The sequence below is a fragment of the Sipha flava genome, unplaced genomic scaffold (genome assembly GCF_003268045.1).
Source record: "Sipha flava isolate LNK unplaced genomic scaffold, YSA_version1 250_pilon_pilon, whole genome shotgun sequence".
In the NCBI taxonomy this organism is placed as follows: domain Eukaryota; kingdom Metazoa; phylum Arthropoda; class Insecta; order Hemiptera; family Aphididae; genus Sipha; species Sipha flava.
This window is the reverse complement of record NW_020272902.1, coordinates 508904-536165: the sequence shown is the minus strand read 5'-3', so window position 1 is coordinate 536165 and position 27262 is coordinate 508904. Positions and strand designations below refer to the sequence as shown.

The window sequence follows — 27262 nt, the reverse complement described above, 5'->3', positions numbered from 1 at the left end:
GAAACTCTTTCATTTTTAAGAAATTATACCACATTTGATCAGCAGTAATGAATATATATGAAACTGCATTATTTGGAATTTACTATATAATACATTATAAATACAATGTATCTTATATTTATATTGTTTGAGCAATAATTTTGAATGTGTAGTATAAATGTGCATAATCACAAAGTAAATCAATAAACTTCAAAATAATCTTTTAACAATATAAACAAGTAAGATTAATATATCACTGTACTAATAATCTAATAACTAAACTTTATTTTCAACAGTTATGGAATCTGTACATTTAGTATTTGAAACAGATATCCTATCAGTCTTTATGTAAATATATGCATCATCATCTTCATAGTTTTGGAATTCAGTGTTAATAATTGTCCATGATGATGTGTACTGTTTAATAATATCTTGTTTCATAGCCAATTTAACAGCTTCTTCTTTATTTAACAAAGTTATTTCTCTTTTGGGCATTTCTAATACGCATTTTACAGCATTGTTAACCTGAAACATTCAAATATTCATAAGATAATAGAAGTTATATAAAAACATGACAATCAGCCAATTAATGGTTATATTGTACATAGATACCTAAAATAAAACAATCAAAGCAGTGTACACGAATTTTTTAAGTAAATTGGATCCTTACATAAATACATTACAATTTTGTTATTATGCACTTTAAAAAAATTCTAGTAATAACAAAAATATTAAATTTTTTATGTATTTAAGTTGTTGTGAAAACAAATAAGAAAAAATTAATCTACAAAATATATACCTGTTTTGAAAAGATCCTAAAAGATTGAAAAGAAATTACGACTTACGAGGTTTTTGTCCGTAACCGATGATATATGAAAAAATAAAGTAAATCAAGAATTTGTTAAAAAAAAATGGGATATACAATAAATTTAAATAAAAAAAAAACATTTAGTATAATACAAAATATAGAAAATAATTCAGCCGAGAATTGTATGCATATGGTTAAAAAAATACCCACTCAGTGTACAAGAAATGAATGATCAATACATTAATTTTTTTTAATATTATAATTGTTTTTGAAATAAAAATGTTTGTTTAGATAAAATTAAAGATAAACCAGGAAAAATGTAATGAATTATTTGATAAAAATAAGCAGGTGGCAGACTTGGAAGATAACATAGAAAAATGTGATGTGATAAAAAGCATTGTAATTAAAAATTATAAATATAAAATTATTTTAACTTAAATAAAAAATATAAAGTAAAATCATATGAACATTGTGTACTCAAAAAATACAAAATTCTTAATGTTCGCTGTTTAGTAATATTTAATTAATGATGTTATGTCACTGGAAGGATGAGGTAAAAAATATGAAATTTAATATGAAAAAGTGCCAATGTGTACTTATATGAAGAGCTACAGCTAATTAAATGACAAAATATTAGATTGATTTTTTTATTACAATGGTAGCTTTAACATATTAGATATTTTTTAATAAAATATTAAAAATTATTATTATTATCTTATAAAATAATTAATACATTTGTTAATAAATACATACCAAACAATATAATTTTAAGGTATAATCACAATCCACTTGAGGCCATTTTTGATTGATGACATCATCATTCCAATTTATTTGGTCCCAATTTTCATTAATACGCCCAGGTGCTGATACAAATCCACTCCATAGAGCAGATGCAAAATGTGGAGCCATTGGAGCTATCATTATTATCTGAACAGCTAATAATTTTTCATACTCTGTACTATATTTAACCAATTCTTTAGAGGATTTCTATAAATAAAAGTAAATTAACATATATTTAAATAAATAAATAAATTATTATATATATATACCCTCAGGACATTTGTCAACCCTTGAAGCTTTGAGATTGCCACACTTAATTGATACGACTTCCTGAAGTTACTTGAAGTTTTTTTCACATAATAATTACGATTATTATTTAATTTAATTTCTTCTTTTTGAAATGCAGATAAATTAATTGTATCTCTCAGAATATTATTATTTTTTCTAACTGATCTAAATTCTCGAATAGTCAGCCATAATCTATTTTGCCAGTTTAAAATGCCAGGGAAAGCTAACATTAAAACATACATATTTAAGTATTAAATAGTTCATTTTATCATTAACTATACTTACTATCAGAATTCCAATTTCTATTTGATGTAGGCGCTACGCTTGACAATATTAATAACCGCATTGTATCTACTCCAAATTCTTTTATGGTACTTTTTGGTTCTACTCCATTGAGTTTAGATTTACTCATTTTTTCCCATGTTGCAATGACTGGATGATTGCCATTTTTGGTAAAATATGTTTTACCTATTTTAACTACTTCATCTTCTTTTAAATATGACCCATTGATTTTATTTTTAAAACATTGACCCATTACCATACCTTGAACCAATAATTTTTTAAATGGTTCTGAACTAGGAGTAAAACCAATAGAATGCAAGAAGTGGTTGAAAAACCTAGCATAGTAAAGATGTAAGACAGCTGCAATAATAATACAATTAATATCATATATTTCAAAAATATTATTAAAGTAAATTACCATGCTCTTTTCCACCAACATAAATATCGACAGGCATCATTTGGCTAGCTAAAGTTTTATTAAATGGTTGAGAATTATTATTAGGATCCAAATATCTTAAATAATACCAACTGGAATCGACAAAAGTATCCATTGTATCCGTTTCTCTTTTTGCTTCTTTGCCACATCTAAAACACTACAATATTAACGTTATGTTTCCATTTCATACATATATTAAGCATATTACTTTGGACAGGTAGTTTTGATCCATTCCTCAGCTAACTTTAAAGATTTAATTTTTTTATTACTTTGTAAGTCAAGTGCTGGTAATTTTACTGGTAATTTATCTTCTGGTACAGCTTGTGCTCCACAATCATTACAATGAATTATTGGTATAGGAGTTCCCCAATATCTTTGTCTAGATATTGGCCAATCTTGCAATTTGGAACTCACTGGATAACCTCCAGCATTTAATTCTTTAGCTTTTTCACAAATTGCTTCTCTAGATAAATGAGATTCTTGGTTTACAGAATAAGTAAAATTGTGTTCTTTAGCCAACTCTTCATCAATAGAGAATGCATGAGGCAAACCTAAACGTGTTTCTTGTCCATCAGGAAACTCAACACGGTTAGTAACTAATATTGGTAACATGTTGCCTGTAATTAAGTTCTTAATGTGTACATTTTTATGATTTTGAACATAATATTTATGAACAAAAGAATTGGGTTTAATATAAATAAATGTGGCTAATGGTACATGTTCTGGATGTTGTGTCCAAATATTAAGCATTGTTCGGTATACATTGTCGGTATATACTTGAAAATCGAATCTATAACCATAACATTCTCCAATCCAATGTTTTTGTAAATTTATAATATCTCTCCAATTCATTAATGATGGATCATTTAACCCTTCAAACAAAGCTCTACAAAAAGCAATTAAAAAATATTGTTACAAAATATAAAAATTATAATTTTCTTTAGTAATAATAAATATTAATTTAATATATATACTATTTACTTCTGTAATATATCTAATTTGAAAAATATCATGCAAACTACAAACTTCATATAATTTAAATAAAAAAAGAATATATAAAACTAATAATTTCAATAAACAATTAAAAATAAGGTATACTTTTATTAGAACATTAATAATTTTAATAATTTTACTCACTTAGAAAATTGTGTTGTTCTTATAAACCATTGTTTAAATATTTTTTTCTCAACAACAGCACCAGAACGCCAAGAGTGTCCTTTTTCATCTACTTGTTCATTAGCCAAAACTGTTTCATCTACTGGATCCCAATTGACTTCAGCCTAAAAAAAATAATTAAAGTTTATTAATAAAATCAAATTCTCTATTTTTGAGTTATAAAATTAATATAATAAATTCCACCTACTTCTTTAGAATAAATGAGTTTTGATTGAAACATTTTTATAAAAAACCACTGAGTCCATTTATAATATGATGGATCACAGGTAGTTACTTCATTAGTCCAATCAAAACTGCATCCAAGTTCTTGCAGTTGTTTTTTCATATGATCAATATTTGAATAAGTCCATTCATCAGGTTTCAAACCATGTAATATAGCTGCATTCTCAGCAGGTAGTCCAAAAGCATCCCAACCCATTGGTTGGAAAACCTATTATTTGTTAACAAATACACAATTAATCTTTTATAAAAATATATCTTATAAAATCTAAACAACAAAACCTAAACACTAGACTTTGCCTTCTCAAAAATTTTTTTAGCAATAATAATTACACTAATATCAACACTAAACTGCTCATTTATAAATCCCTAATCAAACCAGACTTAAGGAGTAATACAAAAAAATCAATTATAAATAAAATATATGCTTTTCAAAACATAACACTTAGAAAACTTTTAAATGCTCCCTCTTACGTCTCAAACCACACTATCTATCTAATCTAAAAATAAAATTAGTACGTGAAGAAACTATTATTCACTATCAACACTTTCACAATCATCTTACCTCCAACAGCAACGGGTGTAACACGATTGTGCACTTTCTACCTTTTTACCTGAAAAAACACAACACCATTGTACACTTTTTACCTTTTTATATATTATATAGCAAATAACAACACGGTTGCATACAAACTTAAATGTGTATATATAACTATGTATATTATATAATAATTTATGTAAAACATAAAATAATGTATGCATGTATAAATATTAATTGGTTAAAAATTATTTTTTTTTCTAAATTACATAATATATATTATCTTAAAATTAATTATCATAAAAAATCATGTAATTTAGAAAAAAACAATTGTTGACAGTCCTAAGCCTGTAATAATTGGGAAGGAAAATTGTGAATTAATATGTAATAATTAATAATTATTTTTTAATACATATAAAATTATACATTATTTTAGGTAGTACATAAATTATTAGACAATATACATAGTTATATATACAAATATCATTTTGTGCCCAATCGTATTGTTGTTTGCTATATAATATATAAAAAATATTATACATATAAAAAGGTAGAAAGTGCGCAATGGTTTTGTATTTTTTTCAGGTAAAAAGGTAGAAAGTGCGCAATCGTGTTGCACTAACAGCGACCCTCTAATACATAATCTTGCAGTCCCTCCTAATCCTAGTAACCTACCCAGATGTTTGAAAAGAAAAAGGTGTTATGACATGTTTAACCCCCCCCCCTTTCATTTCCCTTAAGCTAATCCAAAGTCAGATTCTCTACCAGTATAATTAATATAATTTAAAAAAAAAAACATAAGTAAAGTTAATTCAATAAATGTCATTAGTAATTGACTTCTCACATCAAGCATTGTCTGTAAATATTTAAATATATTATTAATTCTGCATGTGATTAATAAAATTAATAGTACTCGTATGTACTCTACACTAACCACATAAACTTAATGTTCCCCTAAGATATAGATTGTTTATTTCAAATAAAAAAAAAAAATCTTTTATCATACAATAATAACTTACATTCTGTCCATTCATACGATGAAATCTGGCAATTGAATCTGCTATAACATACACCCGAACATGGCCCATGTGTAAATTACCAGATGGATAAGGAAACATTGACAAAACATAAAATTTTTTTCCAGCATTATTTCTATCAAATGTACCTAAACATAGCTTATCTTTCCAGTGTTTCTCAATTTTACGTTTCAGATCTATGGACAACTCTTCATTCTATTAATAAAAAAAGTATACAAGAATGAAAAATAGTATTTGATTGATTAAAAATAATATTATTTTATTATTATTTACCCAGATATCATTACTAAGATACCTACAGTTCGCAGAATATTTTCTGAAAAATCTAAGATTGTTAAACCTAGTCAATATTTCTCTGGTAATCATTGGAAAACAATTGAAAATAATTACTAAATTATCATCGGTACATGAACATGGAAAACTTGCGCTATTTAAAAGCTAAAATGGAGATTTTTTCGTTATTAAAAGTTTATGAATCTTGTATGTATATCTAAGAACTTAATTAATTAATTAAATCATGGATCAAGAAAAATTGTCTATACTTTATCTGGTACTTTACAGGATCAGTAACTAACAACAAAACCCAACCTACAAATTATTTTGATTATGATAAGAGAAGTGTATTGTTGGAAACCGCTAGATAACGCAGTAAATATTTTTTTTCCGGTGGGGTTTGTTCATAATAGAAACATTCGCCGAGACATCACGAGAGCAACCCAGCACAAGAGTGAACTAGACGTTGTGCTCGTGTTGCCTCGCCTCGACGGCGCTCGGTCGAAAGGCTGTTTTTATGTCAAATGACACGAGGCCATTCGAGATGCGAAAACTAGAACACCTAGTTCATACTCGTGCGTTCTCGTTGACTGGTCCAATGAATTTACGTTAAAGTTTTTGGAGTTATACCAAAATGAACCCGTTATATGAGACCCGTTGCATTTGTACCACAAAGACAGGAAACAAATCAACGATGCATGTGTTCAATTAAGTGGACAACTGAAATGTTCTAAATTCGAGAAAAAAAAGAGATTTGATCAGGTCAAGAGCCGATGCAAACGATATTTACAAACTAATAACCAAAGGGAGTAGTCACTGTACCTGAAGCAGTGTTGTCAGATTGGACTGTTTCTCGCCAAATGGGCTACCTCTTAGGTTCTTAGTTTACGTGTAAACGAGGCATCAACGAACCAGTACTCAGCCCTGTAAAATGAACGAGCAAGTAAATAGAAACCGTTTCTATTAACTCGGCCGAGCGACTACTCGCACTACTAAAGTTGACTGTACTCGGCGTGTGTAAACCGCCAGCCGAGTAGATCGCGTAGTGAACTCATTTTTCGCTCGGCCCAGCGAATAAAACGTATGTAGACACTCATCCGGTCAAGCAGCAAAGCGAGTTACTCGGCCAAGCGCCGTGATACCCGATTGAGCAAGGTCGTTATCGTCCGACCTTTTTGACGACCCATTGCATATAAGCATTCTATACATGAATTCAGAACCTGTATTAAAATTAAGCTTTACGATTGATTTATTTGAAAATACCGCCAAATATCTATATTATTAAATAGTAATAATATTGTTATCATATTGTTATCAATTACATCTAACATTGTTATATCTAATTATGTTAAAAAATAATTAAAAAAAAGTTGGTATAGTTAAAAAGATACTGGTGATGAGTGTATAGCATTTTCTACTAAGAGATCACCTGGCTTACGATAGTTTAGTTGTATAGTATTTTATTTAGTATTCGGAAAAACAATTTTGAGTAAAACTCAGTGGATAGTAAATTTTTATAAAATAAAAAAATTCCGTCAAAATGAAAACTTTAAACGCTTGTAAAAAAAAATTGTGACTAACGATTATCGATATTTTTTCATCGTCGTTATATCGTCGTTTATCGTCGTTACATATGAGTATTATTGTATTAAATTTTCAGTTTTTTATATCCAAAGGTTAAAATTGTACGAAGCAAAAACTCACAAAAAACGAGAAATTTCCAATATTTACAAAGTGCTACATTTAGCTCAAAATTGGTTAAATGTTTTTGAAAATTTTAATGAGTATACGTGTGACGATTTTTAGTAGTTGATAAAAGTTTAAAGTTTCTAGCACCATTATTGATGGAGTTATGGCTAAAAAACTAAAATAGATTACACGAAAATCCAGAATATGGCATTTTCTCCGTTTTTGTCTGTTTTTCGGTATTTTACGCCTACGCATGGAAAAACTATTGAGAAATTTGAAAAATGACTTCTCAAGTACCATCTTGGGATTTTTTCCTATTTAGAGAGTTGCTATATGAAACTTTTGGTCCAGTATATCTAACCGAAAAAGTGTTTTCATACATGAAAAAAAAATAAAAACACACGGAATTGTAAAACCAATACATTCTTTGTTTCACTCAGAATCTAAAATGGATAGTGTAAAAGGAAGGTCCAAAAAATAATGAGTGTCCAGCAAATAATAATTGATGTTATATTTAAACTCAATAGGTACTAATTTTACATATGAATTCTAATCACTAATCAGTACCTATAATAGTATTAATGTTATCATACTGTGTATTGTTTTATATAGTTAAATTACAATAATAATATTGCTATCATAGAACTTTTAAAACTTTTATCATTATTTAATTAGGTATTGAAAAAGTTCTATATTATAATTATTAATAGTTATATTATAATACCTACTATAATTGTGTAAATCACAAAGATTAATAATTAACCAAGACCACTGTTAAATTACTCTTCAAATTGAATATTTAGGTAGGTTTACAATATTACTTGAATTAACATTGCACCTTCCTATAAAATATAATAGTATAAGACAATAATATACTAGTTACAAGGTTATTTTGATTTTTGCCTGACAATCACTATTTTTTGATAAATATTTGATTTCATATAATACATCATAATTCTATGATAACAATATTATTGATTATATAAACTATTTGGCGGTATTTTCAAATAAACCAATCGTAAAGCTTGACTTTAATACAGGTGCCGAGCTCATGTATAGAATGCTTATATGCGACCCGATTGAGCACGGTAAAAAAAATATTGTGTACAAAGTTGTCAGATTTTTACTAGTATGTATTGTAGATTACTAATAGGAATCTAACTATTAATGGAAAAAAATTTTGCCATCGATTGATGGGTACCACGGAAGTTTAAAATAACTTTGATAGATAGGAAACCAGAATTTTATCTTCAACGATTGTACTGTTATCGTATGTACCAACGCTGTAAATAATAGCCAGTCTGTTCTGTTGTCTCGTTTCGTTGTCTCCCCACTTAATTGAACTCCGACTATGCTATTACGACAACCCGGCAAAATTAGTCACCGTATGGCTTAATTAGTTTTTACATTGACAAGTAAATAATAATATGAAGTTAATTTCGTACGTAAAACAAATTATAACAAAAAACATCCTTACATATAGAAATTTTATTTTTGATTATAACAAAAATAACCCTGTTTTAAAACATTAATCATTCATCCAAAGCCTAAACTCCTTTGCAAAGGTGGGCATTAACTAGTTAAAAAGTTAATTTTCTAATAAACTTTTTAACTTAACTAGTTTAATTGACAGTTGCAGTGGCGTATTTGAAGGGGGCGATGGGGGCAATCGCCCCCTCGAGAATTTTTAGATTAGGAAAATTTTATATAACTAATGGGTATAGGGTATTTTGAGTATTTCATTAAAAAACAAAAATTCCGAAAAATTGTGTTGATGATAACAAATTATTGGTAAAAATCACGGTTATCTAGATAACCGTGATAAAAATGTACATACATTTTTACCATGACGACATAATATGTACCACAAAGTTTGTGGTACATGTAGATCACTGGCAAACTAGATTCCCATGGGTCATTAGTCCCCGGTAACCTAGTTGATTATGTTTAAGTCGATTCAAAGAAAACAAATCTTTGACTTAAAAATTTAATTTAACGAAATCGAGTATATTATATAAATATATTTATTGTATATTTATATATTTACATTGCTTAAAATTAAAGACTTATTACTTTATAGGTTATACAGGTGAAATATAAAATTCATTGTGTCTTGGTAAATTTGTGTGAGTAGTTGGGTAAACTCTTTTTAAATTCGCCCCCCCCCCCCTCGACATGAACTCTCAAATACGCCACTGGGCAGTTGAAATAACTTAGCTTTTCACAGTTGATTTAAAAATGATCTATCAAGTTAAACATTTTTGAAATTGTTCATTTCTACGTAACAAAATAAAACAAAATAAAATAAATTGTTAAATATTAATATAAAAATTAAATAATCATTTAAGTAAATTAGTCGCATACACTGTACATTAGATGTTATATTAAATTTTGTAGGTTGAGGGCCCACCTTTGGGTATTTGTTTCTAGCCGTGGATACAGAATATTATGTATAAAGAATACTATAAATCATAATACTATAATACTATAAAAATAAATAAATTCGGTGATGAGTGGCCCTTTGATGTATAATGTCATAGTATTTTTCAAAAACATCGGCGCCACTGCTGTATATTATGATAAAAAATGAAATGAAATTGTTTATTATAATTAAGGATATTAGATCTTTATAAAGATACGCAGTGCGATCTACATACTAATTTAAAAAAGTAGATCAACTTTTTTTAAACTGAGTTAAATTAATATTGTTTTCCTTATTAACTTTTTACTTATTGAGGTAAATTTATAAATTGTTAACTGTTAACTTTTAACTTAACTCGAGTTAATTATTTTCATCAAATTTCCCACCCACCTTTGCTCATTTCAAGAAATAAAGATAATATTAACGCTATATATAGACTGATGAAGATTTGGTTAATGAGGGTAGAAAAACGTATACGAAACTTATCAACGTTTAATTTGATTGATTTCCACATTTTTCATTCACTTAACATTTATTTAACTAAAGCATACGTATAAATATTTAAGTATTTTTTTCTTTTATTACTTAGATATTTAAGATATTTTGTTTTATATATGTATGTATACAAGTGCGTATAACATTTATGTATATATATATAGGCTTGCTCAGAGTTCTCAATCAGATGCAGCACTAAGGAACAATTTCAGCAAATTTCCAATATATACATTGTATATTCGTCAGCATTAACAATTTTTAACGTAAAAACGTATGAAGATTAATATATAATATATACATATAAAAAATGTCGTCTGTCGATAAACTTAAAACAATATATATATTATTTAAAAATTCTGACGTCTTAGAAAGAGTAGATGCATCTTAGGCTACATGTTTTGCACCAGTGCGTACATCTATGTGTACTTGTTATACATATATTAAACATTATTAAGCATTTATGTACAATATCTATACATACTATATGACTAAGTAAAAATAATAAGTATCAAATTACAATTGGTAGGGGCTGTCTACCGATTGGTGTCTTGCACACAAATGTCATATTGTATGCTCATTACGATTTACATTGTGACGAATAAAAGACTGTATTTAAAACACGTTGAAGTTATTATTCATGTTAATACGACTTGTAATACGACTTTATGTATTTACAAACATAAAATAAAATTGTATATAAATACGCAGATGTTCAGTGGCGTCGGGAATAAGTAATATTTAGGACAATACCTTTAAATAGTCTAATTTTTTAAATCTAAAATTTATAATGCCATGTAGGTCATTCCGATGGAAATGTTAATACTTTATTTCCGGGCTTAAAATACTTTCACCATATAATAAGTTGCAGGTAGGTATATTATATAATATATTATAATCAATAAAATAATTTACCATTCAAAAATATACAAGAAATTTAAAGTTAGGAGATTATTCACTAACGAGTGACAATACTATTTTCATTATTTATTATTATTGTATTTTATTTTAAAAACGTTGCACACCGTTTGAGTTATAAATAAAACTATTAATGAATAAACGTTTTGTATATAATATATCGTCGTATAATATTTTATAAGTATTAAACATAAAACCAAATTCATGTAACGTCGATTTTCATCATTTGGTTTGTAGATTTATCAAAAGAAGAAAATTCAACCGAAGTGTAACTATACCATAAGTTGCATCATCTTATAGTGTTAAGCTTGAATAACATCTTGAACACATAGATGATAACTTTCTAATTGATTTTTTTTATTAAATTTCATATGTACTTTTTATAATATTTAGTAATTATCTTTGTTAAAAAATAAATAGTATAAGTACACAAAAACAGATACTTTTTTTAGTCTTTAGAGATATACTCGTATTTCTATAATACATCTTCAGTAATTACATTATAGCTTATATTAATTATTTTTATAGTAATTTTCATAATTGCTAGAAGCTAATCAGTTTCCAGAACTGACAATGGATAGTGAATACAATTATAATTCATTGAATATCAGTTCATGAAAAAAGTAATTTCACTAGGTTAATATTTTCGTGTATACTTTGTATGTAAATAATTGAATTGAATAAAAAGGTTAATTTAAATTTGGTGGAAATTTAAGGATAACTAAAAGTTATAGTTTGATACATTTCATATTTTATTTTTTTTTTATAAAAACGTATCGAAGTCGAAGTCAAAAACAATTTAAGTTTTTAAAAATGTAATAAGTATATAAGATTTTAAATTCTAATAAAAAAATTGAATGTTTGATAATCCAAAAGTTATGTAATATAGATAAGTAATTTTTAAACAAACTACAAATAAATTTGATGTGTGGAATACAGATATAATTTTGATATTAGCCATTTGGTTTAAATTCAATTATTACAATTAACAATAGTATTAACAATTTTTGAAATACATATCATTTGACTACTTTAACTGATTTGATACATGTATTTATTTTTTTCTATGTTAACATGTACTTTTGATTACAAATTAATAACATTTTAAAGATGTATCATTTTCATTTAATATTTATAATATGAACATTAAACTTCATACCTATTTTTTTACTATACCTACTATTGCTATTTTTATAACCTTCTTTTAAGTAGGTACCTACAGAAAAAGCTTTGCTTTTCATTTTTTTTTTTTTTTTAAAGATTTTTACACTTTATAATTTTCAATTGTAAATTTATAATTATTTATAATTTTATGTTATGTCACTATAGATAATTGAAATGAAGATACTCAACATAAGGATGTAATATTAACTTAGATGTAGATTTATAGGCTCCCATAGGAGTATCTGCTTTGTCATAAATACTGATTTATAGCATGTTAAATTAATGGTATAGTAGGTATTAGCGTATTTACCCGAAATGTATTTTCTCTTATGACATCCATATACCTACACATATTGAATAAAAATTTGTATCAATGTGTAAAAAATTCAGAAGACAATTACGATAAATATTGTAATTATTACTTATATACCTAATTGATTATTGCACATACATATTTGGTTACTTACATACATTACTGACTTATTTACTATGTATTTGGTTACTAAATAAATAACCTTGAGCTACTTACAATAGATACAAGTACTAGTACAATATTATAGACATCGTATAGGTAGTTCTTGAATCTGAAAGTATTTTTCGCAACAAATAAAATGTTGACATCAGCACGTCACCGGGACTATTGTATCGCCAAAAATATAAAACAACATAAAATTGATTCGAACTATCATAGAACAGAAATTATTTTTTTATGTTAATCAGACACTGACACGCTGCACTGTACAGTAATTTCTATTATTTTTCTTAGGTTTTCAAACATGACGGCTCAAGTATTATTAATGTTAAATAATTGAAGTGTTCATTTTCTAGTTGGGATAGATGGATATAATAATAATTTCATATATTCTGTGGTATTACTTTCATAATCTATAGATATCTAATTATGAATTTAGAAACTAAATCTGGATTAATAAAATACAGATACTGTAATTTTACGAATCAAAATGCAAATCGTACGAAGATTACGCGTGTTCTTAAAAGTGCATTATTCAAGGTCTCGCATTTACAAACTGACATAGACAAATACACCACGAGAGTTAGGTCGCACTATAAACTGGAATTAATTGTCTTGTGTAATATGCAATTAAGGTATGACGTAGAAAACGCAAAGAATAAATCGCCTGTATTATTTACCCCCGTTTAACTTGTTCGTAATAGCACTATTAACCCCACCGGGTCATGTATACAGATACGCCGTTTACCAAGAGTTGATATTTTATATTTTATTCCGTAACACAGTTCACTTGATGCATATATAGTCAACAGTCATCGACACGTGTAGTGAGTGTTTCTAGTAAAGTAAAGAAGTGGTTATTAGAATACAATAATTTCATATATTGATAAAACGACAAATAGTGCGCGTTCTTAATTGTTTCGTTTAATTTCTATGTATTAGAAATCGAAAATCAATCGTTTTAAAATTTATCTGCTTTTGATTAGATGATTTCGATGGAAATATATCAAACATGTCGTAGGTAAGATAATTTAGTGCGCTTTTAAAAAACTTATACCATATGAATTGGTTGTTAAGTAATTAACACATTTAATATTAATATTTTCTGTCGGTATCTTATCTTAGAGCCATGTTAAACCACTTGAAAGTTTAGAACGTGCAGGTTTACAGAAATTAAAATACGTTTTATTATGCCTAATAGTACAATATTGTTATAGCACTCATGAAGTAAATATTAGTTTATCTTACACCATATGAGTTATTTTCAGAGCTAAGTCTGTGTAGTAAAATGTCGCAATAATATGTCTCGATCGAAATGTATGAAAGTAAACAATAGGAATTATAAAGCATAAAGAAAAAACCAAACCAAATGAATCGGTTCTGCGACAAAAAGCCAAAAAATATTTATCTTTAAAATGGGTATGCATTGATTATATTAAACCTATGTTAACATTATCTGCTACAGTTAATATATCCAGGTAACAATTTACAGAAAAATTATCAAAACAAATACCTGCTGGTGTTATCATCGGACTGTCGGTTATGAATTCAATGGTTGTCATATTATTGCTAATGGGGATTGTTTCATTGACGGCCGCGCAGACAACAATCAAATGTTTCGAAAGTAATAATAAGGGTAGAGATAAAAAGAATATTCTTCTGGACTGCTCCAATACGACTGGTAAGAATCATACGTATAGTGTTGAAGAATGGATCCGCCACCATGCTTTTGTGGACGAAGGAATTCTCGCTAATCGTGTTTCGCAAGTCAACCTGGAAAATAACGATATCGAAATGTTATTTACGCTCCCAAAAATGTCATCGTTGAAAAAGTTATCGTTTAAGCACAATAAAATATCCTCCGTTGAAAATCAAGCACTATCAAACTTACAAAATCTCGAAGAACTAGACTTAAGTCATAATTCACTAAAAGGTAAGTACATAGCTTAATTTAAATAAAACAATTTGACAAACTCCTACATAAATAAACGCTCTTAATGCATTTAAATATTAAGTATTAGAAAAAATTAATAATACATGCATTATATAAACATTAAAATAATAATTAAATAGATATGTGAAAGGATAAATGAATATTTAATATATGATAGCAAATAATTTAATTATTAAAATCCAAATTTAAATTCAAATTTATATGGTTTTGTAATAACTTTTTATGAATATTTTTACATACACAATTTTCCAATTTTAGTTATTGTTTTTATAAATATCATTATAAGCAGTAATAATTGTTTAAGATTCATAATCATATTAATAATATTAATGATATACCTATATTATATTGCACTTAAGCTTAGGTTCAATCCAATAAAATTAATTATTAAATTACCTAATCGTTTCAAAAATTAAAAATCAATAATCAATCTAATGAATTATTTAAATGTACATAATAAATTCCGCTCGAAAACATTGTTCTAATAGTTTATTTAAAAAAACATGTATAAATGTTAATTTTTATTTATAAATAATTGATAGTTTCGTTTATTTATAAATAATTGATAGTTTCGTTTATTCATACAATAAGTTGTATTTGTATTTCTAAGTAATTTCAAAATATAAATAAGTGAGTCATTTATTTTGTTCTATAAGATTGTATGTAGATTTGAATACAATTTTCAAAATTAATATATGAGAATAATATTTTTCTTCTTTACCATTACAATTATGTAATTCTTTAAATATATATCAAGTAAATTCAATAGTCCTATTATTCAGTTAATTTTTTATCAAATATAATTCATATATTGTTAAAAAAAATAATGACAGTTAATAATTTTAATCAAATACTATTTTATTTTTTTATATTAAAATACATAAGTATACCAATTATCAACTTTTCAATACTTGATGGTAAATAATAATTTAAAATAAAATTACGTTTAAATTATAATCAATATTAATATTTAAATTAGTGAGATAATTAGATTATATTTATTTGAATCGAATATATCGGTAGTGAGAAAATATTCTTGTACTTTAATTTTATTTAAAGATTGAAAATAAATTATTATGCTTTATACTCGTAGTTAAAAATTAAAAAGAGTAAAACCAAAAGAAACTTAATCCAAACAAATTACTTGTTTTTTATTAAAATACAAATATCATTTTTGAAAATAATCAACTAGGTTTTAGATATCGGTAATAGCGTGTAACCAGGGGTGTTCTCATAGGAAGGAGTGAATGGGACAATCGTCTCCCCAAGCCTTTTTTTCTTCAAATGTTAGTTATTTATTATTTATAACACACATAGAAAATACATAAAAGTCTACTGTAAAATCATATATGAATTTTGTCGCTCCTCCTATAAAAGAGTCTAGTGACACCATCGCATGTAACATTTATATACACATATTAGCATAAGCACACATATAATAGACAACATTTTACACATTTACATTGTCCAGAAGCCGTAGAATAAAATTATCAAGTTTTAGAGGACGATCTCAGGTTGCAAAAATAATTATTTGTATCCATGGAAATTGAAATGGCTATAGGTTAGAATGGCAGATGTAATTTGATTAATTTTCGAAGCATGTGATTCAATTAACTATCGCTAATTGAACGAAGGAGCCTACGGACAAACAACCCATAAGACTCTATTAAACTTTCACAACGACCGTGTACATGCATATATTGAATGTAATATACATCTATATACTTCACATAAGACGTTAGCGAGCATCCTAAATTTGTCGGGAGAAAGCACTGTTGAATTTAGTTCATTTAGATTGTCTAATTATTAATTAGAGAATTAATTATACTTTAGGATACAGGGTTAGCAATTCACTACGCGATATCTTAAACCATCCGAATCCTGGTACATTTTCAATATCTCATAATAACTATAACGCTTAATAAACATATTTACGTCATAGATGATGTTAAGAATCGCAGGGAAAATATTATTTTTCTAATAATTATTTATCATTATATTATTTACTCGTGAATACACAAAACGTTAAATATGTAGTTCACACATTCGATTTCTCCATATATTTTGCTATTAAACATGCACCACGGTTCATTGGATATAAAAATGAACACGATACCATAGGGTATAATGTCATTATAAATTATTCACTAATCACATTGATGGTATGGACTGGAACAAAAATAAAGTATGCATACATTAAAGAAATATTTATATCACTAAGACTGAACTAGGTAGTGATGATTGCTTATACGTAGTTTAGAATTGTGGTAATACAATATGAAGTAGATACTAGTTGAAAATTTATGGAAGCGAGTTTAAAATTCGATTCAGGGACATTTCGAATAATCAAAGAAAAATTAATAATTCAAATTAATATGTTGAATATTTTTATTACAACACATATTTATTATTTAATTTAATTTAATTTGTGAAGTATCGATCCACACTTCTAATTAAGTTTATTTGAGTTAATATTGAATTAATAAATTCGAATAATTAAGTTTTTAATCAGAAGTATTAGAATTGTAGAGTGTTGTCTCAAACTTAAATATTTTCGATTTATTGGATAGTCCGAAATACATATTTACTTAAAATTACAGAGGTTTTTCAAAGGTCCAAGCGTTTATTTCGACCATAGAGGTTTATGAACTACAGAAATTAGAATTATCGATTCTACCGTATAATTATTTATATTAAAAATTGTTTTTCGGATTTGAATAATATTTCAGTGAGAGAGTTAAGACCTCTTAAAAATTAAAAAAACTTTAAATACTCATAATATTTATATCCTTAAGTAACCAGTTTAAAATAAATACTTTAAAAATAATCGATAGTTAATTTTAATATGAATATACATATTCATTCATATAAGTATTTATATATTATATATGTACCATTTGTTAACATTTTATATTGTATAATATTTTAAAAAGTGCAAACACTTTTTAAAATATATCTTATTTTGTGTAAAATATTTTTATATCTATAAAGAAAAAAAACTAGTTGTAAAACTAGTTATAACCGTTAATCGTGAAATTAGTTCAGCTATTACATCAGAAAACTAATTTTTATTTAAATTGGTCTCAAAACACATGGGTAACGACAAATTTAATCTAATATAATCATTGCTGTTTTTTTAAAGCTTTGATAACAAAAATCTTCTTTTTAAAAAAAACGGCCAATTGCACCGAAAATCCCAGGTAAAGGAAGAAAAATTATGGGATGGAAAAAAGGTATAAATCTATTGCGCTGGTATAAAACTGATATTATTTATAAGTATACATCTTTTGCGCCGATCGATATTCGAGTTAATACATTTTGCGATTACGTTATTGATACATATATTGATAAAAATGCATCTTTTCCCCCGTATCTCTGGTCACCGTGTAACATATCAGGCGAAAGAACAACAAATGCCTGTAAAGCATTTCACTCAGCGTTTGGGAAATATTTTATTTACCCCATCCAAATATTTTTGTTTTTTATGAAGTTGTAAAAATAATTTAATGCAACAATCATAATACGTGTCCTTTTAGTTATCATAAATAAACTAAAGTCTAAATTTATGATAAAAAAATAAATAGTAAAATAGACATTACAAATTTTAATATTAGACTTAAGAACTTTTCATGATTTGAAGGATTAATGTATATAATATATATATATATAATATACTATTAGTGTAAATACCAAGTATGTAGAATGATAAGTTTGATTTTAATTTTAATTTTTGTTTTTAGCCATTATGATTTTTACTTGTACTGTATAGTTGTTATACCGGCGTATAAGATGTTTACCTTTTAAATATACCCTTTTTATACTGGCGCAATAGATGTATAACTTTTTAATATATCCTTTTTATACCGGCGTAATAGATGTATACTATTAAGGTAGTGTTCCAAATTCGGCGCATTTGACGAATACCGGAAAAAATAATGATCATTTATACTTGTTAATACATTTAAACATATCTTATATCTATAGAAAATAAACAATTATAATTTATATTATTATTTCAAAATTTTATTACAAAATATTTTTAATAAACATTTACGGCATGAATTACGACTAAATGTACCGTTCTTACGAATTTTAGTGATTTATTTTATCAATTTTGGATATTAATACATGAAATTTGAATACTAAAATAATTAGATTATGTTAATATATTTTTAATATATAATTAATAAACAATATTTATTTAAAAGCATAAAATATAAATTAATATCCATTTTCAAGTTTTATCAGTATATGATTTATTGTATTTATTTTATTGTAAAATAATTTATAGTTTTAATCATTATACAACTAGAAACTTAATTTATTATATTTAAATATTATAAATAGATTTAATTATAACTAATATATTATGTTGTCGGCAGTGTCATGCATTATCTAGATAAAATATAGTTATATAAGATAAAAATATTTTATCTAGTTATAAATTATTTTAAGTGTCTTTATATTTTGTCTAGATAAATAAATAGGCCATCTGAGAATAATCATCTAGATAAATTATTATTCGGTTAATAATTTAAATATTTTTGACCGATTTTTATCGGTATACCGATATTTTTTTTATCGATATTTTAGTATTAATAGAAGACATCACGCCCGGGAGATGCGTGATTCGTTTTTCATGGGAGATGATCGGTCTCAAATGTGGATACTTAATAGTAATAATATTACGACATATATAATTATGATAACAACTATGATTTATGCCGAGTACAAATGTTGGTCCTTTAAAATGTGTCGTCGATGGTTAGTTTTGTCATTGGGGGAAAAACATTTTCATCCATAAATAGTTTACCCGTTTACGTTTACACCACGGTTTAAGATGTACATGTTATAAGATATATATCTTAAACCGTAGTTTATACATATGTGACTACCTAGCTACTTAATTTGTTAATATTTATAGTACGTTTTATATACATAAAAATACGGAGAAAACCCGCCGGAGTAAGCTTGAAATACAAGCTTGAAATAAATTTTAATTATCTGTTTTGTCATCTAGATCAGCGGTTCTCAACCTGTGGTCCGCAGCCCTCTAGGGGTCCGCGATATTTATGTCAGGGTTCCGTGGCAGCCCTAACACATAACATATATCAATACATGACATGTGCATTATTATAATATTGTTGGATTAATAATATTATTATTTTTTTCATATATTTTTTTTTATATATTAGATAGATTTTATCATTATACGATGTTATAAAACTTGTGTCTCAACCATCGTATTAAGCTATTAAAAATTAAATTTTAAGAATATTAAAAAAATTAATTAAAACTTAAATAATTAAATTTAATTAACTGAAAAATTAAGGGAAATAAAAATAATTATAAATATGTATGTTTTGTTATATCTACTATCGTAATTTATTATATAAAATAATTATTATAATTTTGGCTTTAATAACAGAGATGTTTTGTAAAATTAAGTATTCGATAAAAAAATTAGTAAGAGGGTCCACCATTTCTAAAAATCTTTCATCAGGGGTCCGTGATCTATAAAAGGTTAAGAACCGCTGATCTAGATAAAAGTGATTATCTTTTATCTATTATCTAGATTCATATTTTAAGTGTTATCTATTTATTTCATCTAGAAAAATTAAAAATCAATTATGTGTCATCTTATCTAGATAATTTATTAGTTATCTTTGTACAACACTGGTTGTCGGTACAAACTAGGCATCTATTAAACCCCTGAAAAACTTATGAATAACAAAATATTTAAAAGACATTTTCTCTTTTCTTACTAGATATTTGAAAAAATGACTGATATTACTAAATGCCAATGATATATACAGTATAAATAGTGTTTCATCTATACATTTTTTTTATATGCATTTATAATTAATTCATAGGTTACGAATTACGTCTATCCTTGTTTTTCGATCACCAAAGGCAGAACGTATTAATAACGAATGACGAATCAATTCATTCGTCAAAATCGGTGCTCAAAGTTCTTAAACTTGGTAACAACAATATCCACTCGTTAACACCGAATTTTTTTGAATATTTATCGAATTTAGAAGAACTCGAAATAAGCAATAATCCTTTGTCAGTTATCGATCAAAATACTGAACTTGCATTGGGTTATTTAACAAATCTTCAGGTAATATGAAATAAAATTTTCCGTTAAATGCAATTGACTGTTATTTGAATATTTCGATTTTCAGTTTTTGGATTTGAGTTATACAGGTTTATCAGAATTCCCCGAGGGTATGTTTTCCCATATGTCCAATGTTGAAACCCTATATCTCAAAGGCAATGAGTTCCAAAAAATACCGAACGAGATTCGAAGTATGCCACTGGCTTTTCTTAATATGAATGAAAATCCTATTGTTTGTTTGGACAACAAATCATTCACTGGTTTGGATAAACTTCAAGAACTGATTATTAGTAGTTTGCATAACTTGACTGATATTGGAAGCGGTACGTTTTCGCCACTAAAAAAACTAAACATACTGCATATGGCTCAAAACCCTAGCCTGTTAAATATCCATCCTAATGCTTTCGGGGACTATACAACAAATAAATGGTCATTGCGACAAGTATTAAACGTTATATTGAATTAGCGATTGATCATTTTTATAATTTTGATTTTTAATTTCAGTTAATCATCAGTAACACCAATTTGAGCAGTCTAGATTCGAATCTTTACCCTTGGGAAAAACTTGATTGGTTCGATGCTAAAGATAATCCGTGGATGTGTGACTGTAGATTATCGTGGTTGGCAAGTTACATCAATGAAACGTTTGCTGAAATGCCAGAAGAACTTTTACATTATCGGTATGTAAAGACTATAATTTTTTTATGATAAATTCATTTTTTTTTAACCGACTGAAAAACAATAATTAAATAAATAAACACGAGACATAAGATTCTCAATTACATTTAAGGTATACGAGCATTTCAAATCCATTGAATTAAAATGTAACTCTAAAATAGCAACAGTTTGAGTGTATTTTCTCTGGTAATTTATTAGAAACATTATTATTCGTAAATTATATTATCTTATTAGAGTAAACCTACACTAATATTTAATTCCATAGTACGAGTAAATCATGTATAAGTTATTTAATATTTTAATATATATTTTTTATAATATTTATAGAAATTTAAAATTTTTTAGTTTTTTTTTAATATTTTTGTAAAATGTTTATAAAAAATATTTTGGTTGAATGAAAAATGTTGAAAATATAATACAAAATTCCTCGACCTTACTACAATGAAAAATACTCGGCAATTCATTGACACAATTATTTTTTTAAAAATACTTATTATCAAACTATGATCAAATTCTATAAAAATACAAATATCTACAAACGTTTTGTAATTAATCTATTGCACCTTTTCTACCGATAATCTTTTTAGATTCTGAGCGGAGCGAGGAATGTAATGGTTTTACAATGATGTTTATTTCTTTTTCTTTTTATATTTTATTCTGTAAACACTTTTTCTTCCTCTAAACTTGCTCAAAAGTAATAAGTGTAACATCTTTTCTGAAAGGTAATGTTCTTGAGCTGGTACTTTAAAGATGTTATTTTTCGATTTTCGAAACGGTACTCGAAATGAAAGCGATTAAAGGAGAAAAAACCTACGATTTCTTGATTTTATATTAGTGTTGGTCAACTATATATTTTTAATTATCGATGTCGTATTTTTTTTCCGATATCGTATCGCGATATCGGAAAATTACCGATATCGATATCGATTTAAATAACAACATAACAAGTTACATTTTATATAATTTAGTTTATTGAAAGCACATTAAAACTATAAAATACATATTATATTAATATATTATTAGTGTAAATTAATTAACTATTATAAATTATTTTGTACTAACTGAAAAGTATCCAATGTATTTAATCAAAAAATTTCTTCTTCAAGCAGTTTTTCTATCAATACACCAGAACTTGGTTTCGATTTGAAAAATGAATTCAAAAATAACAGTTGGTTGAGTCACTCAGGAGATAATCTATTTCTTTTCTTGGATATAATTGTTCCAGCTTTGCTAAATAACCGTTCAAAGTATTTTTTGGCTAGTAATGATACTGCTGAGTATTTAAATTTGATTTTTTTCCATCAATTTAAAAGATTTTGATCATATGGAATTTTGATGTTCAAATTTCTATACTCTTCAAGTTGTTTTATCATAGGACTTAAAGTTACTGAATAATCGTCTTCGTCATCATCATCGTCACCTATCATTAATGATCGTAATTTCTTACGAGGAGGAGAGTGAGTTTCAAAATTGTTTTAATTTTCTAATATTGATTCAGAGATTTATTCTTCTTCATTTTCTATTTCTGGATCAGAAATTAATTCTTTCAACTCATTTTCAAGTTATTTCCAAATAGTGTGTTTTTCTTCTTCCGATAGAAATTTTAACTCTCAAAATCTTGAATCTAATGCAGATGCTTTTGCTAATATTAATCCCATAATTTCTCTTCGATATATTAAGTCATCTAAAATAGGTTTTTTTAACCATAGTTAAAAAATTAATGTCTAGTTCACTAACTTTTAACGTATTTAAAAGACTTTTTATCAATCTGTGTACTATTGACGCAGTTGTGTAGTTTTCTCCACCTAATACTTCTGTGACAATTTTAAATGGTTCCAGTAATTTCAATGAATCTTTCATAAGTAATAAACCATTTATAAATTTTTTTGTTTTTAGAAATAATATTATAAATTTAATTTTTACACTTTAAGACACTATCAATCATGTCACATGTCGAGTTCCAACGAGTAACGCAGTCTTGAACTTGTTTATGTTTTTTTCATGCTAATTTTTAAGTTAATTTTGTGCAGAGGCACTTCTATTAAAATGTTCCACTATTTTTCTCAGTTTATTAATTAATTCTTTTACCATATCATTTTGGAGCCCTGCATTTATAGATAACTGTATAGAGTGAGCAGTACATCAAACTAAATATGTTTGGTCCATGTAATTTATAGCTTTGACCATTTTGCAGCATTATCACATACAACAGCATTAACATTATTTCAATGTTCCAAAATTTAAGAATAGATTTTAATTTGTTGACGATATTTATTGAAGTGTGGGATTCAGGAACTTCCACTGTTTCTAAAATGCGTGTACGTAAACACCATTTTTCTAAATAATGATAAGTTATACCTAAATAACTGTGATTTACCAGTGACGTCCAAAAATCAATTGTTATACAAACATGTGGAATATTTTTTAAAAAAACATTTTAAATTTTCTCTTTCGTGTATTGCAGTCTGTTCAACAAGTCTAGTTATTTTTTGTTTACTAGGAATTATATACTCAGGTATGGCTATTTCCATAAATTCAAGAAAACCTTCCCCTTCTATAATACTCAAAGGTCTTAAATCATTAATAACAAATTTCATCAGGCTTTTTGTTATTTCCTTAGCTCGTTTAGTTTTGTTTGGAGTTTGCTTAAAATATGGAATCAAACTGTTTGACGTACTTGGTTTTGTACTTGAACATTGCTGAAAATGTTATTTGATATAATTCGTATTTCTACTATAACCAACAGCACATTTCCACTTCTTACAAAAAACTTGATTTTTATTTGATATAATTCCCTTTTCATTAACTTTAAATCCAAAATGTTGCCATGTATCACTTCTAGCACCAGACAACGGTACTAATTTAAAGTTTTCACTCATTTTATTTAATATAAATATAAAATAAAGAACGAAATAAAATAATTACGACGTTTCACTGCGAGTTAACAACCGGCACTGAATTTAGATTAAATTGTTTGATGTGGTGAGCTATTTGAAATAGCTAATTTATTTTGGAATAACCTATTTCTTTGAAACATATCGCCTCATATTATAATTTAGTATATACTTTACACTTTTATACATATAATTTTATTTTATACTGTTTACTCAATTTAATTAAAAAATACCGAAAATAATTTAATCGTTCGTAAAATCTCGAGCTCCGATTAATCACACCGATATCGCGATATTTTCGATCATTATTTTTAGATATCGATATCGAAATTATTAAGAAAATATCAACGATATAGATATCGTATCGAATTATCGATATTGTTGGCCAATACTATTTTATAATATTAAATAATTATGGACGACATTTTCTACCAGAAATATTGCTTCAAATGAAAAATGACATGAGATCTTTTTTGTTGTATTTTAGATTTTCTTCCTTAAAGTTTAAAATTCGGAAAATGTTAGCTATTTTTTAGCTATTTATAGACATTTTAATTTTGGGAATTTTTTTGTTGTACTTCGGTTTAAAACATTCGTAAAAACTTTAAATTTGGGTTGTTTACTTATAGTATCCTTACCTAGACATGGTAAAATTTTCAAAACATTTGAGCGACTTTTGAGCTATTTCTTTTCTTTTATTTTTTTTTTTTTTATGATATTTCCTAATCATAAATTATGATTATAATTATATTAATTACCTTATTTATATAAATCGTTTTTAAGCTGTTATTAAAACGTTTTGTTTATCACCATAGAAACGAATAAAATTAAATAAAAAAGATTGCATTCAAATCGAACACAGTAAAATTACACTACCATGTCCGAGTAATTTTTTTTCAAGAGTAATTTTACATTGTTTAAAATATAAATTCTCCAGTATCCACCACTTGTATCTCATCCAAATCTTATATCTTATATATATTAAATGTAAGTAAATGTTATATGATAATATAATAAATAAAACGTTTTATATTGAAAATACTAATTCTTTTTTTAACTACAAAATTATTAAATAAATACCAAGTATTAGATGATATACTTAACATTACTGAATTTTTAAATAAACGACAAATTGTTATGATCATTAAACATAATTATATTACACAAAATATGTAATATGTTAACTGAAATTTTAATATATTATTACATATCTTTATTTGAAAGTAGTAACATGATTGATATAAATATAGATTAACCGTTTTATACATTATATTTTCATGCTGACATCTTCATAAATACTATATATAGTTTGGTACTTGTTATAACCATTTATTTATTCCAGGTGTCATGCGCCTAGAGATATATCTGGTATACTAATATCTCAGCTGAATAATCACATTGACTGCAACGAACCTGACAAAATGCATCCTAATAATAACATCCACAGTCATGTCACTCGTCTCCGACATTTTATTATTGTCATCGGTTTAGTGATCAGTATCCTCGTGTTTGGTTCATTGATAAACATGTGTTGTAGGGAAATCAATAAGATACTAAAGCCCAGGTTGCATGTTCCGTCCAGATTCAGTTCCGGTGTGAAATACAAACCTGCAGATTTCGAAGAGAACCTTGAGCCATTAGAAGTGCCAGTAAAAAATATAATGATTCATGGACGATCACCTATAGTCATAAACAACACAAATTTAAATTGAAATTTTGCGACAAAGAACATGTTTAAATCGATAAATAGTAGCACTAAGTCGAGAGTCTTTAATTATTCTTACGTGCATTACGAATAGTTTTTATAAAGATCGTAAAGTAAGATATTCTACCATTTATTATGAATTGTATTACTAAATTTCAAATGTATTTGTAATCAGTATAGTTTATATCGTATGATACAGTGTGAATATAACTATACGTTTAGTTAAAATAAAATACCCTGATATTTCATACATTGTCTCTTAACATTTGGTTCAAAACGTTTTCTGAAGCGATCTCAATTTACACATTCTTGCTCTTAGAGGTCTTTAGGGTCTTGTCACAGACTCATTGCATTGAGTAAAAGCACTTTTTATTCGTTTTTGTTAAACATCTAGTGGGCTTTTGACATAATGAGTTTGTCTCATCACATACACACGTAGCTATAATGAGGGCAGAACGTCAAGGGGTGTGTTTTTTCTTTTAGTTCATTGTTTATAAGAACCGGAAGCCCTTGATGCCGGTTATTGTTGTGTTTCATGTGCCAAAATGCTTTTGTATACATGAAATTGTTTTTAACCTTGTTACTAAACCTGTGTTCATATTGTTTAAAAAAAAAAAAAAAATTACAAAGGAAGTGAGAAGTTTTTATCAAAATAATTTTCATAAAATAAATTTTACATCAATGTTTTAAAATATTTAAAACGTGTACATTTTGAACATGGTGATTCCACCGATGTTTTAAGACTTATAATAGATTTTCATCGAAAAATATGTTTAAAATTACTTGAATATTTTACTTTTTAATAATTAAATTCATTATTTTTGAATATCTGAGTTTATAGGTGTGAATAAAAAATTGAATACAGCTAACTGTCGTTTATAGTTTATGCTAAGCTGTTTCATTTACCAGTAATCGTTTTATAATTTTTTGGAATTAA

The 27262-nt window shown here is 26.4% G+C and overlaps 2 protein-coding genes across 4 annotated transcripts; one reads left to right on the top strand and one right to left on the bottom strand.

Annotated features, from left to right (window-relative positions):
• Positions 1-97: 97 nt before the first annotated feature.
• Positions 98-5934, bottom strand: LOC112684509 (probable leucine--tRNA ligase, mitochondrial). 2 transcript variants are annotated; one of them, XM_025556061.1, is made up of 10 exons: positions 5843-5934; positions 5526-5738; positions 3937-4179; positions 3711-3853; positions 2782-3459; positions 2556-2722; positions 2141-2497; positions 1837-2078; positions 1541-1774; positions 98-504 (listed from the first exon to the last, which is right to left on the bottom strand). In XM_025556061.1, exons 2-10 carry the CDS (start codon positions 5622-5624, stop codon positions 256-258), a joined length of 2412 nt encoding a protein of 803 aa, XP_025411846.1. In that variant the 5' UTR covers positions 5625-5738; positions 5843-5934; the 3' UTR covers positions 98-255. The 2 variants fall into 2 exon arrangements, with proteins under 2 accessions (XP_025411846.1, XP_025411845.1); XM_025556060.1 differs by having other exon boundaries at positions 5817-5909.
• Positions 5935-13742: 7808 nt separating this feature from the next.
• Positions 13743-26575, top strand: LOC112684511 (carboxypeptidase N subunit 2-like). Of its 2 annotated transcripts, none has more exons than XM_025556062.1 (7): positions 13743-13994; positions 14242-14392; positions 14466-14906; positions 20801-21051; positions 21116-21490; positions 21553-21728; positions 25963-26575. In XM_025556062.1, exons 2-7 carry the CDS (start codon positions 14389-14391, stop codon positions 26330-26332), a joined length of 1617 nt encoding a protein of 538 aa, XP_025411847.1. In that variant the 5' UTR covers positions 13743-13994; positions 14242-14388; the 3' UTR covers positions 26333-26575. The 2 variants fall into 2 exon arrangements, with proteins under 2 accessions (XP_025411847.1, XP_025411848.1); XM_025556063.1 differs by having other exon boundaries at positions 13744-13994; positions 14452-14906.
• Positions 26576-27262: the final 687 nt, after the last annotated feature.